This window comes from Chelonoidis abingdonii, chromosome 1 (assembly GCF_003597395.2).
Source record: "Chelonoidis abingdonii isolate Lonesome George chromosome 1, CheloAbing_2.0, whole genome shotgun sequence".
Classification (NCBI taxonomy): Eukaryota; Metazoa; Chordata; order Testudines; family Testudinidae; genus Chelonoidis; species Chelonoidis abingdonii.
In genome coordinates, this window is record NC_133769.1 from 77,374,086 (window position 1) to 77,398,526 (window position 24,441).

The window sequence follows — 24,441 nt, forward strand, 5'->3', positions numbered from 1 at the left end:
CTCCACCAAGATTTGAAAGTATCTTGTCCCCTTATTGGTCCTCTGGTCAGGTGTCAGCCAGGTTTACTGAGCTTCTTAACCCTTTACAGGTAAAAGAGACATTAACCCTTAACTATCTGTTTATGACAGGAGCTACGCAAGTACTATACATTTATATATAATTTAAAGTATGGGCTTGAGAATGGCAGAATCTGAGGTCAGATTATCTTTACATCTCTGCTTTTGTAAGAGATGAAGAAAGGAAAGATAAATATATTTACAAGACCAAAATAACTGATGTAGAGGACTAGATGGCTCGGGAACTGGTAATAGAATTTGGAGCCTCTCATCTCTGTATTGTTGGCTTGGGTCTGTACTAGGCTGGTAATGATCAAAAGTCATTACTATCTATTAACTCCTTTTCGTGATCTGTGAAATTAATAGGAGGTCTCAGTCCAGCTCTTAATAGACAGGAGTCCATTCATCATTCACACTAAGTGGCTCCCTTCTTGGCAGTGAGCAGAGGTGCAAAGGCACAGATAACAACCTGCTCTCTTACTAATCCCAGGTGATTTTCCAGGTCAATGTTGGAGTATATGTTACTCAAAAATTATCCCTTTGATCAATCAAAATATACCATTGAAGTGTCCTAGAAAACATAATGTGCAGTTCTTGCCTGCAAAGTCCAGGACACCAAGGCAAGGTCTTCAGTTGGAGGGGTGAGATGGGGGAAGGTTTGTAGGGAAGATTTCATACTGGGAAATATTTTCATTGATTCCTCTAGAAGATAAGAAGTAGATGGGATAAATGAGACAAAAAAAACAGATACACAACGCTTAAAATGATTTTTACTATACATTTTATAAAATAGCAAAATGTGGAGGAATACATCATGGAGTTTGTTTTTCAAAAGTTATATTCATTGCTGAGAGTCATCTATAGAGATTAGATTACTGCCATGCACTCAATACGGGGCTACAGCTTAAATCAACCTGGAAAGAGAAGCAGATGTAGAACATGGCAGCCCATTTAGTAACTGATACATCTTTCCAGCCGTACATAACACCAGTGCTCCAACTGCTGCACTGGCTTCCTGTTCGTTTCTGTGTCTAGTTTAAGGTAGTGAATTTGAACTATAAAGCTTTAAGTGGCTTGAGGCCTGACTTTTTGAAATACTGCATCTCTCTCTCTGTCAGTGAAGGCACTTAAGCTAGATGGATAAAAGAAAGGGAACTGCTGGTAGGACAGCTTCCATGCAAGGCCCTTAACTTCTGAAGTCACTTGGGTCTAAAACAGCCTTCCAGCATGAGATTAGAGACATGCTGCATGTTGTTACATTTGGGGTGGGGGCTGCATTGGTGGGCTCAGTACAGCATTGGTTGGAGTGGAAATCTGATTGATTATTCTCCAGTTTGTTTTGAGGAAGTTGTTGGCTTTATCTTTTAAACATGTCAAAGGCACAAACAGACCACTCTAGTTGTGTGTAAACAATGAGTTAAAGGCAGTTTCGAGTAGTACACCTGCCCTGGGGTCCCAGTGCCAATTCTTATGGTTTTACTATAACATTTTCTTTATTTTTAAATCTGTCCCCTGTGTGAAAGAGCCACCAAGGGAAACTGTCTAATCATGGTATTGTCAAATGCACAAAGTAATTTTTTTTAAAGGAAAATGTATTTTTCTAATCTCTCTGTCCACTGGTGTACTTAAATCACTGTACAATATATACCATTCAGTTATAACAATTATTTGTGTGTTGCTTGTAATCAATAAAAACAAAAACAAACCCCCCAAACAAATTGTTTTTTAGGTCCCTGTAAGTATACTCTGTAACAATTTCTCAGTAAATACCATATTTTCCTGATGTATACCTACAGAAATCATCAGTATTCTTTATTATTATGCACACATCATAAATCTAGATGATGCTTTACATAAAAATAAAAGGTAATTGGTGAAATCCTGGCCCCATTGAAATCAATGGCAAAACGCTTATTGATTTCATTGGGCCAAGATTTCACCCATCGTCTTTTACACTGAGGAATTTATAATCAGCAAGAATGGCATGTCAGTGAATACTACACACAGTAGTGTGTGTTTGCATGGTTTGACCCTGGGTTAAATTAAGACATAATGACAAACACTAAATGGGCTGTGGAAGGTCTAGGAGGAAGGGAAGGTACAGTGCTATGATCAAGTGGTTGTTTGGATTAGTAATGTACATGTTTTGATATACAGATTTTTTTTTAAATCTCCAATTAATATGAAGGGAAGATTAATGTAGTTCTAGGGCTGGACTAGATAAGGTAGTGTCTTTCCTTTGTTTACATTACATTTTGATGAAGAATATAGTCAAGAGGATGGAAACATTTCCAAAAAACTTATGCCTCTGCACCAACAGTTTTTCCCTTTCTGTTATCTTTGAGATTTTAAAACACACTTTATGTAAAAAAAAATTATAAACTTCTAGGGAGTTTTCTTTTGTGACGCTATCAAAATGCTACAAGGAAAAAACTTATTTGCTTCTGCTAGGTAGTTAAAATCCAGGTAATATATTTAATGGAAATTAATGTCTCTTATTTAAAATGTTTGTTGAATACTTTAATATATTAGCCAATAAAACAACTTAGTGGTACTTTATGCAAGAACATTATTGGAAGTTTGAACTTAAAAGTTTCTTTTTTTCATTTTAATAAGTAAAAGGTAGAAAGGGCAGCAATTTTAATTAGCACAAGTTTCAAAACACACAAACGTGAAATGACAACTGTTTGTAAAATCTTTCAAAGCATCATGACATGGCAAAATTTCTTTCCATGTCACTATCCATGAATGTTATAAAGGGTTGATTCAGTCCAAAAGAGCAATAAGCCTTGCAGGTCTGGTGTGAGTGTAACTAATACAGGCTCTGGTAAGGAGTTACCATGCATAACTAATGAGAGAAGCACAGCCAAAAAGTTGTATGCAACATTTCCAGAGCTCCAGAAGCTGGATGTGGCTAGGAAGCTTGATGTTTCTTTCAATTCTCTCCCTGCTTTTTTTTTTTTTTGTGCCCTGCCTTATTTAAATTTCTCTGCTATCTAAATTTATAAAAGATTTAAACATTCCAGAGACACATACTTCTAAGATGCCATAATAGTCAAGGCCACCAATTGGATACACTTCATACTAAGAAGCTACACTGAAATGAATATTGTGGGAAAACTCAATTTAATGATACCCTGGAACGTATTCTTGGTTCATTCTCTGCTGTTGTCTTTGCAAGGTAAGAATTTTATGCTCAATTTTTTCACTAAAAACCTTTTAGAAAGACTTCTCTTAACAATTTAGTAATATGGTTACTTATTTTTCTTTCACTGTAAAGCAAATGTTTCTTACAGCCCATAGCTTAATTAAATAAACAAACAAACCAGTAATACAGACTAAATATATTTACATCACACACTTTTACTGTTTTTGAAACTAAAAATGACTGATTTTTTTTTAATTCAGACTTTAATGCTTGAATTTGATACAGAATGATTAGTAAAGAACAAAATTATTTTTCTTGGCTTTCTTGCTTCTCGTTATTGTCAAATGTGTTATCAGATTGACATAGGCTTAATTGTTATGAACAGGATATTGATTTGCTCAAGATTTGGACTACACCTGCAGTGTGTCTGAACATTTTTTATAACTCTAGAGTAAATATTTGGCAAACTGATTATATAAACTCTCCCAGCTGTTGTCATCACACATGCTAATAATAGATACCATAGACAGCTTAGAAAAATGATTCCTGAGGATAACAGAGGTTTTTCAAGCATTGTAACTTTCACATAGCTTGAAAGTAAAAATATTCTTAAATGAATGTAAATCTGCGTGAAATCTAGAGCGAGATTTAAACATGTTGGACTAAAGATTTACAATTATTATGCTCAGAAAAGCATTACAGGGAACTGCATTGAAACCTGATCCTGAGAGGTTCTGAGCACCTTCCATATTTGTGAGCTTTAGTCTGATCCTGCAGGGTGCTGAGCATTCACCACTTCCACTGTTGATGTTTGGAGTCAAGGGTGCTTAGCATTTTGTAGGATTGGGGTCATTGGAAATTGCAAGTTCTCGGCACTTCTCAGGATCAGGTTCTGAAGATGAAAGACATCAATCACTCAGAAGAAAAGTGTTCCTATCTTTGCTGGCAGGAAGATGGAAAGGCTGCATAAATGCTTTCTGGAAAACTGACTGTCATTAGCCCTCTTCTAAAGAACAAAACTCACTCTTGTTTCTTAAACCAAAGTCGGGTAAACGTTTGTCTGCATGTGAAATGCGTAGAAGGAAATAGAGGGAAAAAATGGTTTAATTCCATCATTTTTTATCCAACAGGATCCTATTGCGAGTTTTCTCTTTTGAGAAGAACACCAAGGTGAGTGTGCATTCCTCATCTGCAGAGTTTTAAAAGCAAATCTAGGTGAAATCAGTAAGGCTTGTCTGATATGGTGGAAGTAGAGAAACTACAATACGGCCTTGTGTAGAACACCTTTTACTTTTAGTAATTTAGACATAAAGTATTTCTTCTGTTTAATAACTCTTCCCAAAGAGCTGGTGATTAAACATGCAAATCCTTTTTGGAAAAAGAAGTGCACCTCTTTAGTAATCACAAAAAGATGGTGTTCCTCAGGGGCCCAAGTAAGTTCACAGGATGAGTTTCTTATGTGACTATTCTCATATCTGATCAAATGTACATTAATTAAATATCATTTTAGTTTCAGCGGAAAAAATAAAATTCTAGTGACACACAGAAAGGAATTTCCCCACAAATAAAATGTGTTATACAATAAATATAGTCTCAGTGATCATTCATTTTCTCAGTCTGATAAAAGCACTTGCAAACCAAGTTATTTGTAATAGTTCAAAACAAAACTAGGGTATCTTCCTAATCCCATTGGAGCCAATGGAAACTTTGCCATTCAGTAGAAGCAGGATTAGAACTCAGCTCTGGACATCTAATTACTTCTCATACATCTAGCGATCACACACTATATTGTACAAAATCCGGCCTGTTAAATAAAACAAAGTGTATTTTGTAGATTGAGGCCATTATTTCTTAAATCAATGTAATTATTGCCTATTGTAATTTAGTTACCACTGGAAGGTAACTGTACACTTTTGACACCATGACCACTGCACATGCAAATAGCACTGGTGCACCTCAACAACATATGTACCATTCAGGCATCTAATGAAAGAACTTCACTATTTTGTGTCCCATATTATAAGCCCAATTTGCTTATCTCCCCTCCCCTATAAATGCCAGGTACCTCCTTGAACAAGTAGCCTGTGTTCTAGAGCAGAGATCTGAGCACTCTTGAATTTTGTAAAACGAGACTATGAAAAGAAAAAAGTCACCTTTTTAAATGTTAACCCAAGAAAGACCTCTTTGATAACGTGCTGGAAATCAGACAGAAACACCTCTCCCTAGGGAACAACTTAATCAGGTTGCTCAGGGACCTTTGATTACACAAGATCCTTTTTGTTTTCTTCCAGAAACCAGTTTAATGCAACTCGACAGAAAAGAGATCTCTTAGCAGCTGAGGTAGGTTATACCACAGAAAGAAAGAGGGGCGAAAATCCCCCTCCTTTCTGCAACGGGGCTTTGGTATTGTCACAATGAGGTCTTTGTAAAGGAAAATGGAAATGGTAATAACAAGACAAGGATGAGGAGAAGCTTTTCCATACCTGCTTTCCTCAAACTTAAATCCACAGCCTCATTCATTCTTAGCAAAATGCTTCCTGAATTACCCATCCTAACACACAATGTGGGGAGGAGGGTCTTTGTTAAATCTTTTGTGAGAGCAAACAGAAACTTGAGAGTGAGTGGTGAAAAGCACAATAATGAAACCATAGCCGAACAATTTTGCAAATAGTGTTGTTATTGGGCAATGCTCCTGGGCTGTGCAGCAGGTTCCCAGGGCAAAGTCTGTGCCTCCGAAGACCATTCCCCAGCCTCATTGCTGTTGAGATATCTCAGGGAGGTAGGAGGTCAGGGAGCAGACCTGACAATTATTTCATCTGGGATGAGTTTAAAGTCTCTCACTCTTCTGTGTACTAGGATTTTGTTGTGTGTCAGTGAGAGATATAAACTCCTGTAAATTACTGCCATTTGCCAATCCTGGAGAAAGCAACTTGTTCACTGGCACAGGAGTGTGGTGGTTAGCATCTGGGATGCTAGGAAGCGACACGAAGTGCTGAGTGCCTGCTTGGGGCAGATGGCTAGTCTTGTGCTAGTATCTCAGTGAGCTATGCTCCTTGTCCTTCTTCTGATATCTCTGTTTCTGTGTTCCACCCCAGGGATCGCTGCATTTCAGTGATGGAGAAAGTAATTTCTTACATGTGGTTTACAATTTTACCTAGTGTTTACAAAGTGCTTTGGGATTCTCTTGGATCAAGAGCTCTATATACATGCAAGATCATTTTATGTATTAAAGTAATTGTCTTATCCTAAAATTGCAGCAAAATCCTTAGAATTGAATTAGTCAGACCATTTATGAAGTCTTAACACTCTGGTTTTGCTTTTTTGTTTCTCGAATAGACTGGAGCAGATTCTGCTGGGTCTCACCTTCATGGGTACCTTACTCAGGGTCAAAGTCCATCAGGAGGTCAGTACCATGTTAGTAATTCACTACCTGTTTGAAAGGATTTCAGTAAAGTGCCTTGTTACCAGAGATTGTGTAACTTTTGATAGTATTTACTTCCCATGCAAAACCCAGTGCTATCTAATTTTGTTTTGGTAACTTGTACTTCTGACTTGCTAAATCATAGAAAATAGTTATAAAAAACAATCAGTTTCTAATGTACCTATTAATGGGGTACCCAAGCACCTAATGAAACAAATCCTTCATTGCTTTACAGTTATTTCCACTCCCAGTTTTCTTGTGTGTCACTTTTTGCCTTGAGTAGGTATGCTGAGTGGGATTGATAATAACAGTTGTCCATGGAAGACCAACCTAAAGCCTCTTTTAGAATATTCTAGGTGTCAATCAAACTCTTCAGTTTGTTCGAAGCGAATTGAGGGGTTTCACAGGTGATACATTCCCATCACTGTTATCTAGCATCCAGCATGCAAAAGTGATCAAATGAGCTGAACAGTGACACTTTCTTAAGACAAGATGGAGTTTTTGATTTCTTTCATATCAATGAATACAAATCATGGTGAATCTTATAGTGTTGCTAGTTTTAAAAGTGTTTCTTTGTAAGTGAAATGTGGGAGTGAGACAGTAGTCTCTGCCTGGTCTATATTTTCAAATGGTATTTGTCTTTATAAGTGTTTGAAAAATAACTTTAACATGGAAGGCTGCTATGTCTTCTTTCAGGCTCTTGTCTTCAAGAATGCCTTAATGGAGCAATTTGTACAGAGGCGGGTGTATGTGATTGTCAGATGTTTCAGGCTCATGGTGAAAGGTGCCAAATTGGTAAGTTTCAGTAATCGGCTATGGAATTGAGTTTCAGATTAGAGTGAGAATTAGGGGTGAGTTTGTTAAAATAATACCTGTTCAGAGCACTTTTGCAATTGCCTTATAATCAAGCTGTAATTCTAAAAGGAGGCTGGGTGGCTCAAATGCTGTATTTCAGAGTGAGATATGGGAGTACAGAAGAGCGTCAGATGTTCCTGAATTTTATTAATTCTTGTAACAGTATCCCAGTGCATCATAATGTACCATATCTGCTTTTACTTACTTAGCTGTGTCACCAAAAACATCACTGCATTTCCACTTAGAGTGCCCTATTGCCCATTCTGAAGATAGGATGTTCAAATACTTTAATGGGACAAGTTTTGGCAGGTGCAATCTGTTGGTGGTAGAATTGGAGTAGAAGTTGTTTGTCCCTATTGTGATTCCTCAGGCTCTGTAGAACATCTGCAACAGCAGCCGTGGAGGGACTTTCTAAGGTCAGGCCTAGTACCTTAGCTGGTTAATTCAATGGAACTGCACTGATTTGCGTCAGCTGAGATGGTAGGCCAAAGGGCCTGTTGAAACTGGATCAGAATCTTAGCCTTGGTTCACCCTAAGCCCGTACACCAAACACAGATCTAAACTTAAATGATATGATCATCCTCTCCTTTGTAGAGTTTTGTGGATAATGGATTTTTTTTGGTTCACTGGCAATTTCAACAAGTTGAAAACAAAACTCATTTTGTATTAAACAAAATGTTTTATTTGAAACAAAATGTTTCATTTCAATTTCAACCATGTTCAGATATATTTAAATTTTAAAACCAAAATTAAAGGAAATTTCAAAAACAAATGTTTCAAAATGAAAAATCATAATGTTTAGTTTAAAAATGTCAAAATAAAAAGTTCTGATTTCTCCCCACCCCAGAATTTGTTACTCCCCCAAACCCCCCACAAATTGGTGAAATCAACATGAATTCGTGAAATGATTAATTGTCACTAAATCTGCCTTTTTTCACTAAAAAAAAGTTTTTCACTAAAAAAAAAAGATCCAAAAATTTTGCCCCACTCTGCTCATTGGTCCATTCCTAGTTATAATTTAAAGGTGAAATCCAGGCTCCATTAATGTCAATGGCAACATTTCCATTGGCTTTATTGGTCCACTGTTGCCACCTAAGAGTTTTAAAATTTGCCTTAATCTCATTTCTTGAATGATAAATAAAACTATCTTCTGTGCTGATGTATGCTTATCTACTATGCATGTAATATCTTACTTTTATACGTCTCTGACACTTGTGTAATTTTTTTGTTATTTTGCGTTTTATAAACTCATTTTATTTATTCTCCCCAGTACCTAATGATGGCAAGGATCGAGATGGAATTTGCAAATCATGGGGACAGTATCACTTTGAAACATTTGATGGCATCTACTACTATTTCCCAGGAAATTGTTCCTACATTTTTGCAAAAGATTGCAGTGCTCCGGAACCTCAGTACACTGTATGGGTAAGTGTGTGAATATGTGTTTTGAAATTAAATGCAAAAGATTGATATAACATAGAACTTGTGTTATAGCATAACAAAAATAACTCAACAGAGACAGTAAATGGATCAAAAGGTGGTTTATTTCCTTTTTAGATTTATAGAATGCGCTGATCAAAAACTCTGTAAGTACACATGCAATAACATCTACAGATCTCTGAAATATAAAGTAAACTGTATTATAAAATGATCTCTTTAGGCAAACATGGGGAACTTTGCTCCTGATTTCAAAATAGTTGACTGTCTCCTTCATTAGCCCCAGATTGAATCATTTAATGTTAGTGATCAGTGCTCTGACATTGAATAGCATCATTTGTTACATATAAATTAAGTTAAGACTGGTATTATTCCAAAGATAATAACTCTGATAACTGTGATAAGGAAATTTGTGTCCATGACAGATTTGTAAAACTGCAAGTGGTAGTTATAGAGACAAAAATGAGTTGAGGAGATTTTCTGAAATATAGAGATTCTGCTTACATTAAATGTGGTTTGACCAGGACAGGTGGACTGGACTAGTTTTGGGCATAGATGATCACGTAGGATTTCATATCAAAGAGACTTCCAGATATCCCCAGAGTAAAGATTTGAAAAGAGAAATTGATTAGGAGAGAAGATGTTCATTGAGCTAAACATTTGTGCTATAGAATATATTAGGGTTTTGGGATCTACGGATCTGCCTTGGGCAGGACTACATGAAAATCTTGTGTTGGTACAGTAATGCCAGTTAGAGGGGTGATTATTATTTTTTGATGACATCTCTGTGCTGGCAAAAGCATTTTTTTTGCTAATATAAGTTGTTTACACTGTCCTAACAGAACTCTCAAACCAAGCGAGACCAAGCAGAATCAATACTTGGATGGAACACCTCCACATAAGCCCCTACTTGCTGCAGGAAGGGATGCTGATGATTCAATAGATGCCAGTCTTTTTTCTAGATCAATATTGAGAGTGCCCATATGGTGCTGGGGCTGTTGTGTTGCTGGTGGTCCCATCTTTCAGGGAACACATGCCTTTGGGCAGTAAAGGCCCACTTGCACTTTTATGGGGTGTTCCCCTCAGTATCATTACCAAACCCATAACTAGGTAATTATATTCTGCCTAAACTAAATTCTCTCTGTAGTTTCAATTGGATAAAATATTCCAGTTCTTTTTTTCTGTCTTAAGCTACTATGTAATGATGCTGGGTGCTGTTAAACAGTTACTGGGTTTCATAGCAATGCAAGGCAAAGTGGTTTTCTAACCATGTATATCCCTGTATTATTGATTCCTTGTATTTTTTAAATATTTGTTTCTAAAGTTCTTTGGGATCCTTCAGTGAGAGGTGTGTAGATATGTAAAAGATTATATGTATAAATTTATTAAGAGTTGTATGTAAATATTGAGCAGAAAACCACATTTGTTGTTAGTGCATGTGTGTGTTTTTCTCCTCTTAAGGTTCATAACAGCCTCCAGTGTGATGGTTCGGTGTATTCTTGTCTGCGGTCAATCAGCTTATTTTTTTCAAGCCAGGAGGAAATAGTTGTTGTGGGACATGAAGTAAGAAAAGAAGGAATCAGGTAAATGAACTGACTGTTTTTGCAACTTCTTACCAGAGAAATGAAGTATTGGAATTATGGGAAGGCACTCAAGTAATTTAACCTGCATCCTCACTGCAAAGTGGGCTGGTTACCAGCCTGAGTGAAAGTGGAGCCTATATTCTAATCTACATCCACAGCTGCGCCAGCTAGCATGGGCTGAAAGTACCACTAAACTCAGAGGAGAGGTTTTTGTGTGTGGATGGGATAGGGACTAGGGGCAATATCAGGTAAAAGCTTGGCATAACTCTGCAGTGAAGACATACCCTCAGATGTCATATGGTAAAAGACGGAGGTTATAATTATTACCAGTGAGTCAAATCCGGATTTGATGAAAGGAACTTAACTCTACTGAAATGTTGAGTGAGTTGTTCACTCACACTTGTCTGAGTTAGCCTGTTAACTTTGCTATTTTCAGTGGTGGGCCTCTATAAGGCATCTGATTTCTGATTTTTCACTTGTCTGTCCCTTGACTGAAAGTTTTTCTAGACTGGGAAATTGCATGGTGTTATAATATGTTAATTATTGGATTGTCTTTTTTAAATGGTGTTAGCTAGTCTTGGTTAACCCTTGGTCAACTCTGATATTGTTTAAAACATGACAGTCAGTCATTGTCTACACTGAGTGCAATGCCCCATGGTAGAGAAGTCCAAATCGAGTTCATCAGGGTCCTTAAATTCCTTCTGTTACCATTTTGAGGCCCAAAATAGTGTCTGAGATACACCAAACCCTGAACTCTATCAGGTTTACCCTTCTTTGTTTCAAACATAAGAGTTGATGAGTAGATCTGGTGTTCTCACTTTTGAGTTGCTACACCTGGTAGCTACAAAGATATTGCCTTTAGTCCAAGAAGCAGCAGCCTTTGAAGACAGTGATTCTGCAACACTAGAGTCTGGTGGAAATCCAAACATACTTGTCCCCGCTAACTGGACAGAGCTACAGGCACGTTAGAGGATATACTGTACATGACTAATAATATTTTCTGTGCTATTTAATCTTTGATTAAGCAAGGGTCTTATTCTATATACATTCTATGTACAGAACAGTTACTGACTTCAAAGGGAGTTGTCTGTATTGAAAACTTGAAGAATATGGCTCCATGTCATTACCCTGTCAGTAACTGATATTTTAAAAAGATTTTGGGCACATCTACCTGTTGCTGCTTCTGTTTACAAATGAATTAAAAGTGCACTTAGACTCTAAAAATGAACTGTATAAATGACTTCATGGGTCCCATGCTTAAAGTCTCTGTCAATGACTCCATGTCAAAACTATTCAGCTTACAAGTAAAAAGATGTCTTTCCTAACACAGCAGTGCTGCAAAGGCACCATGGGATTTGAAAGTCAACATGGGTTCTTTGTGGTTTATATATCAATACTGTATTGATTGTGTATGTGACAGAAAATAATCCATTTTACTGAATTGATTGTGCAAAGTAACAGGAGTGACAGATATTGAAAACGTATTTTTGACAGAAAAGTAAACAGACTTTGAGGACACACAGGGAAGAGATCTGATGAGTTAGAAGGTGACATTTTATGTAATCTTTTTCTAGTTCTAGCCTCACCTGTCATGTTTAAAATGGATTGTTCTGTTTTTCCAGATTGACATTGCCTCAGACAATTGGAAATGTTTTCATTGAGAGGCTGGCCGACTATATTTTGGTGAAAACTACCTTTGGTTTTTCTCTTGCTTGGGATGGAAGCTCTGGTATTTATATTAAACTGACAGAAGAACATAAAGGAAAACCTTGTGGCCTGTGTGGAAATTATAATGGCAATAAATCTGATGACCTGATAATACAAAGTAGTAAGTGAAGAGACCAGAAATGCACCTTTCCTTTGTTTTGGGAAAAAAAAAAAAGATTCTGTGGTCCTGATGTCTTGTAAATATGAGGATGTGCTCTAAAAGGTTGTGTCTATTATCTGTTTAAATTTATTTTCAGGCAATTTGAGTAGACTTTATAGGGTCTGGTCCACTTTCCCCAATCATAAATGTTAAGGAGTAGGGCTAGTTCAACAAAACGTTCAAGTGTATGCTTAAGTCCTTGCCTGTTCAGCAAAACACTTGAGCACATGCTTAATTTAATTAATAAACTTTTAATGACCAAAATACTATTGTTTTTGTGAAAGCAATGTGATGTAAAGAACAAACAAACCCAAATTAATATTTGGAAAGGCAATAGCTCAGCACACGGATCTACATAGTTATTTTAAACAATGTGTTGCTGTTTTATTGGTTGGTGAAACACAGAAAATTGAAAAACCTTGTTGAGGAAGTTTATTTTTTTTCCATTGCTACCCTTATATTAACATACTTTGCTGTGGGGACAGATGGTACATTTTAAGAAGATGAATAATCCAGTGGCATCACTGTAGTCCATCTGAGAGACTATGAGCTTGTGCTGTTGATTTCAGCAAGGGTGCCAGATCTGGAGAAAGTTAAAACAGCATTTCTCCTCAAGTGAATAGTGTTCTCTCTAGGCAAGACTTTATACTGGCCATTGTCTACTGCAGATAATATTTTATGCACACCCAAGTGAAAAGTGTTCTGTGCTGCCTTTGTTTTAGAGCAGACACCAGCTCGCAGCTGGTGAAACAAGAGGAGGAAGGTTGGGAACACAAGAGGAGCAGTTTATCCGAAACAATCCCTAATATAAGTAAAATCATAATGGTATTTAACCACTACAACAAACTACAGGGAGAGTTTAGTTTCTCATATTGGCTATTTTTTTAAATCATAAGTTTTGTCTCAATATTACCCTGACTTTTCTCCCTCTTTCCACATCGCTTTTGGGCGATAGCCAGGTGCTATTTATTGTACCAGGAGAGTGAGAAGCAGTTGGCTGTGTTTGTGTGTGCGCATAGCCTTGGTTTTCTGCCCAATAGAAACTAGTTGTAACCCCTCCACAGTGCATATATCAGCCTCCAGTTATTCAGTGACATGGTACTGTTTGTTCTGTTCCAGACATTTGATGTCTGCATATCAAAGCATAGTACATTATCTGGCCAGTTAAAACTAATGATTTTTTAAAAAAATCATTGATTCACACAGAGTTAAAAATATAGTTTCAGTGTCTCTTTAGTTTATTGTTTATCATAAAACACTTTCAAGAGGTGGTCTGCTTTCTGTCTCCACTTTCAGCATTACAGCATTACAGTACTAATGGCACTATAATCTGGCAACTGTAATGGCAGAATTCCTGTCTTTTAGAAGTCAGAGAGATATGTATCACATTAAAAATTAGACATGAACTGAGTTTATAACACTGCACCCTGACACTATGTGTGCAAAAGACAAGCAATCTGTTGTGATATTTTTCACAAGCATAAGATGTGATGGGTTCATAATACTTATAAACTGCAACTCTCTCTCTACATCTAAATGTTTCCAGCTCTCATCAATCCTTTATGGTATTTCCATACATCAGCAGTGCAAGGTGAACTGTTCTTTGTAGTCTGCAGACTGATAACTGTCATTGGCCGCAGCTACACTACAGCTTGAATCAAATCTGGGGATCTGTTGTCGATATGACTGTCTTCCAGTTTAGCAATGCAGTTCAGAACTGTAGGATCTCTGAAAGTGGGCTAAAGTCTTGGACACAGTTGCAATGAGATTCCTGATTCGGTTATGGCTGTAGTGTTGCTTGGGCATTAGACATAACTCAGAATCTACCAAAGTAGTAGTAGAAAGTACATTTAAGAATTCAACATTTCTAATGATGGTAAAATAAACTGCTAAATACAGTAGGATAAGTGGAAAAATGGGACAATGCTACAATCCTAAAACTGTTCAAGATACAAAAATGAATCCAGATGGGGATTCCCCCAAAGAAAAATGTGAGTGAAATTAAAAGGCATGCTACAGATTCTGAATACTTAAAAAGCAGTAGAATCTTATTGTATTTTTGTTTGATTTTCTTAATGGCCGCTTTAAATGCCATCTTTTTGTTGTTGTTGTTTCCTTTATATGACACCTTACTCATTTTGATAGATCTGCCCAGAAGAGGACAATTCTATTTAACAGCAACTTTTGAGGTTTCAAAATTTGGTTTTGTTCATCACTGGAACAAAAGCAAAACCTTTTGAATGTTGAATATAAAACAGAATTTGTCAGATTGTCTTTATTTGGAATAAAACCTTGGGCTGTTTGATTCAGGAAGGTTTTCCAGGTACAAGGCTTGCAGGGGAGGTGGAAGGGGGAGAGGAGGGAAAGAGATTGAGACTCAGAGATTGGATCTCATCTGACCAGAGAGCTAGAAACTCATTGTATAGCCTCAGTGAGAGGGCACTGGCCTGGCATGTAAGAGACCTACATTTATATCTCTGCTTTGCCTGAATCAGATTCTCCCCCTCCCAGGCCATTGCTGAGTCTCCAGGCTACAGACTGTGAGTGTCTCTTTCTGGTTGGAAGTGACCAGAGAGCCTCAGTGTTCCAAGAAACCTTGGTGATGAAAACTTTGTCAAAATCAATATGTCTCCACAAAACATTACAATTTCGACTTAGAAGATATTGGATTGGATTCCCTGTGTCCTGAGCTGTTTTAATCTGGAGGCAATGTATGCAGGCTTTGATAAAGGGAATTGTAGATGCATCTCATTTTAGTATCCCTGGCTTCTGACCTGTTGATTGGTATCAACTGCTGCTGTGTCCCACAAGATGGAGGAAATGCACCTGTTTCACTCTTTTTGCACATTTAAGAGCATGAAGTAAATGTGATACATAGTGCTTAGAGCAGGACAATGGGAATCAGAAAACCTGAGATGTCTTCCCTCTAACCTTGTTGCTTGGCCTTGAGCATCTATTTTCTTATCTGTGGATAAGAAAATGTTCTATTATATACTGGTTCTTATGTCTCCCTCTTCACCATAGTCTCTGGTATCTTCCAACAGTGCATTAAGTGATGTGACTAGCATCGGTCCCATGTGGTTTGTTCTTTCTCTCATCTTCTCTCCAAGGGGCAGTTGTGTGTGTAGTGCAGTGTTTTGTTTTGGTAAGATTTTTCTTTTGAAGGGGCGGGTGGGGAACAGGAGAGATTATTGTACCCACTTTCCCCAAAATATATATAGAGGTCTTTAAATAAAATGTGTTAAAGAAGTGTCAAAAACAAACAAATCCTCATGGTAAGAAATCTGCCTTTGACTCCTTATGAAGTTACCACAACTATATTTCCTGGAAAACTAGACATTTCCTGTTAATTCATTTTAGAATTTAAACATGGTATAAAAGGTAAACTGAAATTTAAAATAATCTTGTAAAGATTCCAAACTACTAACTGAATATATCTTATAGTAAGCACGTTTAAATTGTTTGGAAAATAATTCTAATATTTCATTCGAGGGGTTCCTCGGCTTTTGTGTTGACAGAAAAAACTTTGTTCTGGTGGAAAATGATTCTGTTCGATGTTTTTCTGAAGTAGGTGAATATACAGAAGACATTGCTGTGTTTGCAAACAGTTGGTCTGTACAAACCCCAGATGATGCAATTTGTGTGACTACTGCCTCAGATTTTTCTAGTCCATGTTCGACTGACTCAGAGTCCTCCGAGGTAAGCTGGTCAGTGTACATTTTCGTATTAGATGCATTATAGTGATTCACCTTCTCTAGCCTATTTTATGTATTTCCATTAACAATAATTTTATAATGAAGTGCCCAGCCCTTCCCAAACCAAAGCACTTATTGCTCTCCACAGACCTAAAATTCAACACACATGAAAAAATCATAAATGATTGAGTTTAAAATTAGATTAAAATATTTTAAAAGGCAAATGCTGTGGCAGTCAGTGAATAAATCATATTTTCTAACCAGTTATATAGGTGCATAAGAAATGAAATATAGTCATTTGCATGTTCTTTGTTGATAATACATGAGACTCCTTAGAGTCCTAAAGGACTTTCACAGAAAGTGCCTGATACTGATCTCACACTGGTGAAGATCAGGATTAACTCTGCTGTTGTCAATGGAACTATACCAGTGTTAGAGAACATGAGGGGGAACAGCATAAATAAGATCAGAATCAGGAAAACTATAGTGAGTATATAAGCTTGTAGAGAAGAGATTGGTCCAAAGCAAAACACTGGCTCTAAACACTGAAACATTGGGAATGAGAAGATTTAGATCAGGCCTGTCATTAATGTAGGGACCTTTCCTAAGAATTTTTGAAGAACTGTATGTGATGAAATTAAAAGAACAAGGGATTGTTGGCCTACTTACAGTTATTTACTGCCACATTGGACTGTGGGTTTAATTCCCAGCCCTGATGCCTTACCCCTTCATTATCTGGGGAGTTAAAAGTACTGCAGAGGAAACATGCTCAGCTCCTGAGTGGAAAAGGATGCTTTTTGTCACTTTGGCCAGTTTAGCTGTAGCATTGAGGGGCTATAGAAGAAATTCAGTCCAGTCAAAACTGGTTTGGGAAGAATAGTGACTGTGATATAATGGGCGAATAAATGGAGATGGGAGAAAATGGGAGAATCTTCTTGTTTTAAAAGGAATGTAATAGACACCCAATGGGGAAAACAAAAGTAAAAAGAATAATATTTGTATCATGAAGTATATAATAGCTGTTATTTAACTGACTTTTTTTAAAAAATGCACAGGCCATATTCTTCAAATGCCAAATACTCCTACAGTTTCCTTTTCTCAGCTGTCATGAAAGCATAGACCCTTATTCGTATATTTCTAGCTGCATGAATGACCTTTGCAGGTAAGAAGGATGGTGTTCTTTAAACATTTATTTTCATTCTTTGAAATATTAAACAATAGCCAGACTGGTTTTAGATAGTGGAGTTTTTTAGTACAATTTTATTTTAGTAAAGTAATTTCCTCTCCACATTCCCCCAATCTCACCTCCCAGTGTTTCTTTGTTTGATCCCAATAGTCGCTATAGTCTTAATAAACAGTGAGTCAAATTCAAACCTGGCATAAAATGTTGTTACTCTCATAGACAACAATGAGTGTTGTACTCTCTAATGCTACAGATAAATTCAATCCATTATTTCTCCCTTCATTTCAGAGGTGGTTTTTTTAGTCTTGTTTGCTAATACTACCTGCATTTCCAACAGTGCTGGTTTCTGTTAGACCTTGTGAGATCATTTGAATTAGAAGTGATTATCCCCTCATGTGTACTGAAATTGAATAATTGACCAAGCAATTTACCTCAGATTTTTCAATAAAAAGGATATCACTAACAAATAATCTTAGTGACATCACTATCCATGTTATTTGTTTATATCTTTTACTACTTTATTTACTTTCTGATTTCCTATTTATTTATTTATTTATTTATTTATTTAAGTGGGTACAGAAGGTGATCAGTGCAATGAATTGAAGGAACTCTTGCTTCCATTATACTTCAATATGTGACAAATGACTGGTTTTTGATTTTCTCTTGTGCTTCACAAGGGAGATAGAAAGATACAGGTTTACTAGCGCAATAGAGTTTAAAACCAGAAGGGACCACTCAATCATCTAATCTGCCCTCCTATAGACCACTGGCCACCAAAACACCTGCACACTAAACCCAGCAACTGAAATTAGACTGAAGTAGACATAGGAGACTAGACGATTATGTGTTACACACAGACAATAGTAAGTAACAAGGTGCACCAGTGCGTGGGGCCCCCTGTAACGGCAGGAAAATGATTAGGTGAGAGAGACCTTGGGTCTAAAAATGTTTTCACTGAAGCCAGTGGAAAAACTCCCATTGACTTCAATGGGAGCAGAAGCCAGGCAGGATCTGAATCTTATTTGTAATACCTATTTACATTTCAGTGAATTATTGCACCTTTTCTTTTACAATGGAGAACAATGGAAAGCAAACTTTCAGGACAGCATTGAGTTAATAAGGCAATATGCAGAAGGCTTTGATTAAAAAAACCCAACACACATTCACACCTGTGATGTGAATAGTGTGAATACTCAAAACTTTGAGTGAAGTTTCTGTGTCCCAGAATCTCATTAATTTAGGCTTATGTTGTTTATAAAAGAGAACTCTCATCTTGTGGCTTAGTGTCAGGTTAAGAAGTTCCTTCTGGCACCATAGTTTATATGCCAAGTCACTCTTTCTATTAAGACTCATTTAATTGGATTAGATGAGGCAAGATGGAGAGAAACCGATCACTGTGGAGTTTTGAAATGGTGACTTTGTAACCGGTATGTTGAAAGCACCAAAACACACACAATGCAATATAGTCTTAAAACAACTAATTTTGAAAGCTTGATCTTGTGCTGAAAGACCAATAAAGCCCAAGACTATATATTATAACCTTGCTTATCTCAGAGATGTTTTGTTATGACTAATCTGTTTTGGTACAAAGTCCTTCACAGTGAACATCCGTTAACTTCTCTCTTTAAAAAAAGTGACTCCTGTCCCTGGAATACCTGAGCACAACCCAAATATTAATGAATGTATCCTTTGAGCAACCTGATGAGGGAGGGAATATTATCCCTATTTTGCAGACAAGGAAGGGAAGTACAGAGAGTGACTTTGACCAAGGCCACACAAGAAGTCTGTGACAAAGCCAGCAGTAAGACCTAGATTTCCAGACTTGCAGGCCATTGTCTTCAGAACAAGACTCCCCTTCCTCTCCCAAATTGTTTCTATTAATGAGCACTGCTAATCTTTTGTAATAAATGTTACTCATTCTTTGTTGTAACATTAAAATAAAGCAAAGATCTTTTGTTGGATCAAATGGTAAAAGATGCAAAAGCATAATAAGTATCCCTAGTTTCTTTTTTAAGTGATGCTATTTAAAGCCTCAAAAACTGTAGCCCCTTTTAACTGTGCAAGGCCGACTCTGGAGAGTTCTGTAATGTCACATAGCAGATATTTATATGAGTATTCAATTTAGGATTTAGTGATGACAGGATTATTTTACCGCTTCAGAGTGGATGATGATGAAACTTACTGCCGAGCAGTGACAGAGTATGCTAGAGCATGCTCACATGCAGGCTACCCCATACGGGACTGGAGGGAGGATTTTCCTGCCTGTAGTAAGTATCAACTTTTTAATATTTATAATGTTTTGTTAATTTTTCCACATACACTAAAATAGCAGATTCAACATAATACACAAAATAAGCAAAAAGGATTAGGATTAAAGGAAGGGAAGGAAAGATCTATCTATCTTCAGGGTCAACCTTAATCAGGGACCTCTAACAAGTCCAAATTACTTGGAATTTTTCGGAATGCCAGTCGTTCGTTAGCTGCGAGGTCAGCCTTATCATTGAGCCAGGCATCGATGTTTGGTAGGGATAGACTCTTCCATTTTTGCAGGATTAATTATTTTAGTGACCAAAGTTACATACTGGAGCCATACCACCAGGTAACCTCCAGGTACAGTAACCTTCACTTAACGTCCTCCTGCTTAACGTTGCTTCGAAGTTACATCACTGCTCCATTAGGGAACATACATACTTGTGCAATGCTCCCTTATAACGTCTTTGGCTGACTTTACAAGGGAGAATTGCACAAGTTTCTCTTCTCTGCATCCTCCCCCATCCCTTCTTCCCTCCCTCCCAGTGCTTCCCCCATCACCAAACAGCTGTTTGGCAGTGCTTAGGACTTTCTGGGAGAGAAGCGAGGGGGCAGGGCCACCTGGAACACGGGGGCTTTAGGGGCTGCGGGGCCCTGGCCTGGGGCCCTGGCCTGCAGCTCTAAATCCCCTTTCAGAATGAGGCCCGGTAAGCATGGGCCAGAGGACTCAGGAGGAGCAGGGGGAGCCGCGCAGCCAGCAGCTGGAGAGAAGCAGCGTTTTCCCCTTCAAAGCCGGCTGGAGAGAAGTGTCCTGCAGCCCCTAAAGTCCCTGCATTCTGAGTGGCCCTGCCTGGTGGGGCAGGGGGCGGGAGCTCCCAGAATTGTGGCTCCCAGAATCGCGACCATGGGAGTGGTGCCGCGCTGCACAGAGCCACCAGCACACGCCCTGCACCAAACAGGAGCTGCCCAGCTAAGTGTTCTACTCCTCCTGCCTGCCCCAGCCCTGAACCTCCTCCTGCACTCCTATCCTGAGCATCCTCCCACACCCTAATTCCCTTCCAGACCCTGCAGCCCCAGCCCTGAGCCCCAGGGGTAAGCCAGGGGCACCTCCCCACCACAGGACAGTATATAATGCCTTTTATCTGCCCCCCTAAAATTTCCTTGGAACCTAACCCCCGGCATTAACATTAAATCTAATGGGAAAATTGGATTCGTTTAACTGGCTCTGTCCCCCAGCCTGGAACAGTACCTGGCCTGATGGTGCCCTGGAGGAAAAGGGGATGGGATGGGATGGGATGGGATGGGCCTTGCTGGCTTCATGGAGGAACCCTAGCTGCTGCTGTCTGCTGTAGTGACCTGCACACGGGAGCTGCGGCCACTCTGGCACCGGCTGCTGCAGCGATGTGGAGGCTCTGATACCTCCCTGTTGGGGCTGCTGCTGCTACTGAGGGGATGCCCCATGTTGGCTCCTGTTCCCCCTCACCGTTCCCATATCCTGTTCTATTCCCCATCACACCCCATTTCCCCTGCCCCCTACCCCATCCCTTTCTCTTCCCCTGCCCTACTCCCATCTTCCCCACTGTCTCTTCTCCCCATCCCCCTCCCCTCTAACCTGTCCTGCCCCCAGTAGGCACTCACTCTTGTACAGGAAACAGATGGGCACTAGGACCCAGGGGGGCGGCATCCAGCTGCCGAGCTAGCAACCTGGAGCAGCTACTCAGTCCTGCTCCCCATCCTTTGAGGGAGGCACAGTTTGGGATGGACAGAGCCTCCTTTCCCCCCCTCCCCGTAGGCCAAGCAGAGCAAGCCCTGCAAGGCAGCTTGGTACTTGCTGAAATCGGCAGGGGGAAGTGGCACATGACCTCATGTGCTCCCCCACACCTTACCTCTGTTTTGGGGGGCAATGCCCCTCCTGCATCCGTTCAAACTACACCCATGGTCTGTGTGGGGACCACTATATTTGGAAATGTGTCTTTTGGTGAATAAGCTGTAGTTTCAGGTCTATAGTTTTTTTATTAATGTTAGGTACAATTGTATTCCATTGAGTTGAAGATAGTAATAATTGGATACAAATCTAAAGCATATTTAAGATTTTTAGAAATGTTATATTCTAACATATGCAATGTTGCTGTGGCCATGAAGGTCCCAGCATATTAGAAAGACAAGATGGTTGAGGTGATATCTTTTACTGGACCAACTTCTGTTGATGAGACGGACAAGCTTTCAAGCTACACAGAGCTCTGCTTCAGGTCTGGGAAAGGTACTTGACTATAACAGCTAAATACAAGGTGAAACAGATTGTTTAGCATAAGTAGTTAACACATATTTCAGGGGACCATTTAAGGTGAAGAGGTCCCATTAACATCTCTCCAGTCATAGGGAAAAATAGAATAGAGACACTGGATTTATGGTTTATTACAGCATTCTATAAGCCCCCACTTAATTCCCCTTCCTGTTATGACTGGAGAGGTACTAATGAGCTTTTAAAAGTAGATTTATGTTTCAATAATGAACTATACCAGAAACATTGCACAACTATTTATTTGGTAAGGTATGTTGTGTTTCAAAAAAAAATGACTGATGAAAGTTTTCTAACTTATAAAGGAAACATAATACACTAATGTCCAGTGTAACTTGTGCATGTTTTAGCTGAAAAGTGTGAAGACAGTTTTGTCCATCGGGATTGCATTAGTTGTTGCCCTCCAACCTGCACATTTGAAAAGGATTGTCTTGGCAGCAATCTCCATTGCTTAGATGGTTGTTACTGTCCAGATGGTAAGTTTCTAATATTGTCACAGGACATATTAATGTTAAACTAATGCGTGACAACACAACTATAGTGTCATAGACTGCTTAAAATAAAAAATCAGAAAAATGTATATTTTACATACGTAAGCTTCTATTTTAGTTTAATATATCCATGCTTTCTTTCCTCCTGCTAATGTTTTATGCATTGGTTGTATTATTATAGAATATGAGAGTTGGAAGGGACTTCAGGAGGTCATCTAGTCCAACCCCCTGCTCAAAGCAGGACCAATCCCCAGACAGAATTTTACCCCAATTCCCTAAACGGCCTCCTCAAGGGTTGAACTCACAACCCTGGGTTTAGCAGGCTAATGCTCAAACCTCAGAACTATCCCTTCTAAAAGAGCATTCAAAATACAGTGCAACTGTGAATCAGACCATATCAGTTAAAACGGGTGATCTCTTGGGTGAGCTAAACAAATAAAAAAGTTGCATGAGTTTTAACTAGCGTATCTGAATTTTTCCTAATTGTTTTGAGTTTTTTAAAAAGTGCAGATATTTTATGCTATGTTCAGGAAGATTATCTTCCTTAAAGCTAGACTCAACAAAAGACAAGATGTTGGACTGCAGGGAACAGCTCTGCAATGGACTGTGTGACCCCATCAGTCTTTTCCATTGCAAATTTGTATGGTTCTATGGGATCATTGGGGGTATTGTACATGGCGTGCACATTCAGGGTGAAATTCAAGCTGCTTCAAAATACCTGCTCAAAGACCTCCACCACAACGCCCTCTCTCCCCCCGTAAGCCCCTTTGCACCACTTACTAGTTTAACTTGAGTGGACACCTTGCTTTGGGGTGAATTTCATTCAGTGCTTACTTTGTAATGAAAGAGCTCAAGCAATTAGGTGCCGGTCTCAAACAATTTTTTTACATTAGTTACTGATGCAGCAAGCCCTGAGGTGCCAGAGCTTTGAACTGCCAAGTCTAGAAGTGCTAGGACTCATCCCTGGCACAAATTAAACACCGATTTCACCCTTTTGCTGAACTGAACTTTTATGCTGCAGAGTGAACAGTGGAGCACAAGGATGGCCCAGCAGTTGAGGCACTGGTCTGTGATGTGGGAGATTCAGATCAATTCCCTGCTGTACTATGGACATCCTGTGTGACTTTGGGCGAGTCACTTAGGGCAGGTCTATACTACAGGGTTAAGTTGACCCAAGTTACGCAACTCCAGCTACATGAATAACGTAGCTGGAGTCGACATTGCTTAGGCTGAATTATTGCAGTGTCTATACCACGCTGGGTCAATGGGAGAAACTCTCCCGTTGACTTCCCTTATACTTCTTGTTCCGGTGGAATACTGGAGTCACTGGGATAGTGACTGGTGGTCGATTTAGTGGGTCTTCACTAGGTGACCCACTAGGTGACCCAGCGTCGATCCATGGTAAGTGTAGACATGCCCTTAGTCTCTTTGTAGCCCAGTTAGGGTGGCAATTCATGCATTCCAATACTTCCAGGAACAGCATGGTCCCAACACCTACTTGACACTGTCCCTTGGTGTGCTGTGCATGTGAGGTCATGCCATGTAGAGCAGTGGTTCTCAACTTTTTTCTTTCTGAGCCCCTCCCCACACCTCTACATGCTATAAAAACTCCATGACCTACCTGTGCCACAACAACTGTTTTTCTGCATATCCAGTAGATTAAAAGACAGGGCTGGTGCTAGGGGTAGCAAGCAGGGAAATTGCCCAGGGCCCCAGGCAGCCCTGTGAAGTTAAGTTGGTTGGGTTTGGACTTCAGACCCAGGCAACAGGGCTTGGGCTTCAGCTTTCTGCCCTGGGCCCCAGTGAGTCTAATGCTGGCCCTGCTCTCTGGTTCATTTTGACAGACCCCTTGAAATCTGCTTGTAGCCCCCTAGCAGGCCCCAAACCTCTGGTTGAGAACTACTGACATAAAGGACACCATTTGAAAGGGTGAGCCACCCTGCCACCACTGGTGCAACTCTGCATGAATGGTCATGGTGGGGTGGGGGTGGGGATGGTGTGGCAGACTCTTCAAAATGGCACCCTGCATCCATGATTTCAGATAAAATCATGCCTGGTTTTGTCTCAGTACTGGACAGGGGATAAACCATTTAGAATCTGGACTATCTGGTTTAAAACTGGACAAATGGCCTGCTTTGCCTCAGTTCTCCATCTG

At 39.1% G+C, this 24,441-nt stretch overlaps 1 protein-coding gene across 1 annotated transcript in view; it reads left to right on the top strand.

Annotated features, from left to right (window-relative positions):
• Positions 1–4,175: 4,175 nt before the first annotated feature.
• The window catches only part of OTOGL (otogelin like), a 134,403-nt gene continuing 114,137 nt past the window's right edge, over positions 4,176–24,441 (top strand). The window contains exons 1-11 of the mRNA XM_032806323.2: positions 4,176–4,375; positions 5,497–5,545; positions 6,542–6,608; positions 7,323–7,421; positions 8,752–8,906; positions 10,380–10,501; positions 12,124–12,329; positions 15,937–16,067; positions 17,119–17,225; positions 19,407–19,513; positions 22,146–22,271. Coding sequence (XP_032662214.2) covers positions 4,176–4,375; positions 5,497–5,545; positions 6,542–6,608; positions 7,323–7,421; positions 8,752–8,906; positions 10,380–10,501; positions 12,124–12,329; positions 15,937–16,067; positions 17,119–17,225; positions 19,407–19,513; positions 22,146–22,271 — 1,369 coding nt within the window. The remainder of the gene's footprint in view (positions 4,376–5,496; positions 5,546–6,541; positions 6,609–7,322; positions 7,422–8,751; positions 8,907–10,379; positions 10,502–12,123; positions 12,330–15,936; positions 16,068–17,118; positions 17,226–19,406; positions 19,514–22,145; positions 22,272–24,441) is intronic.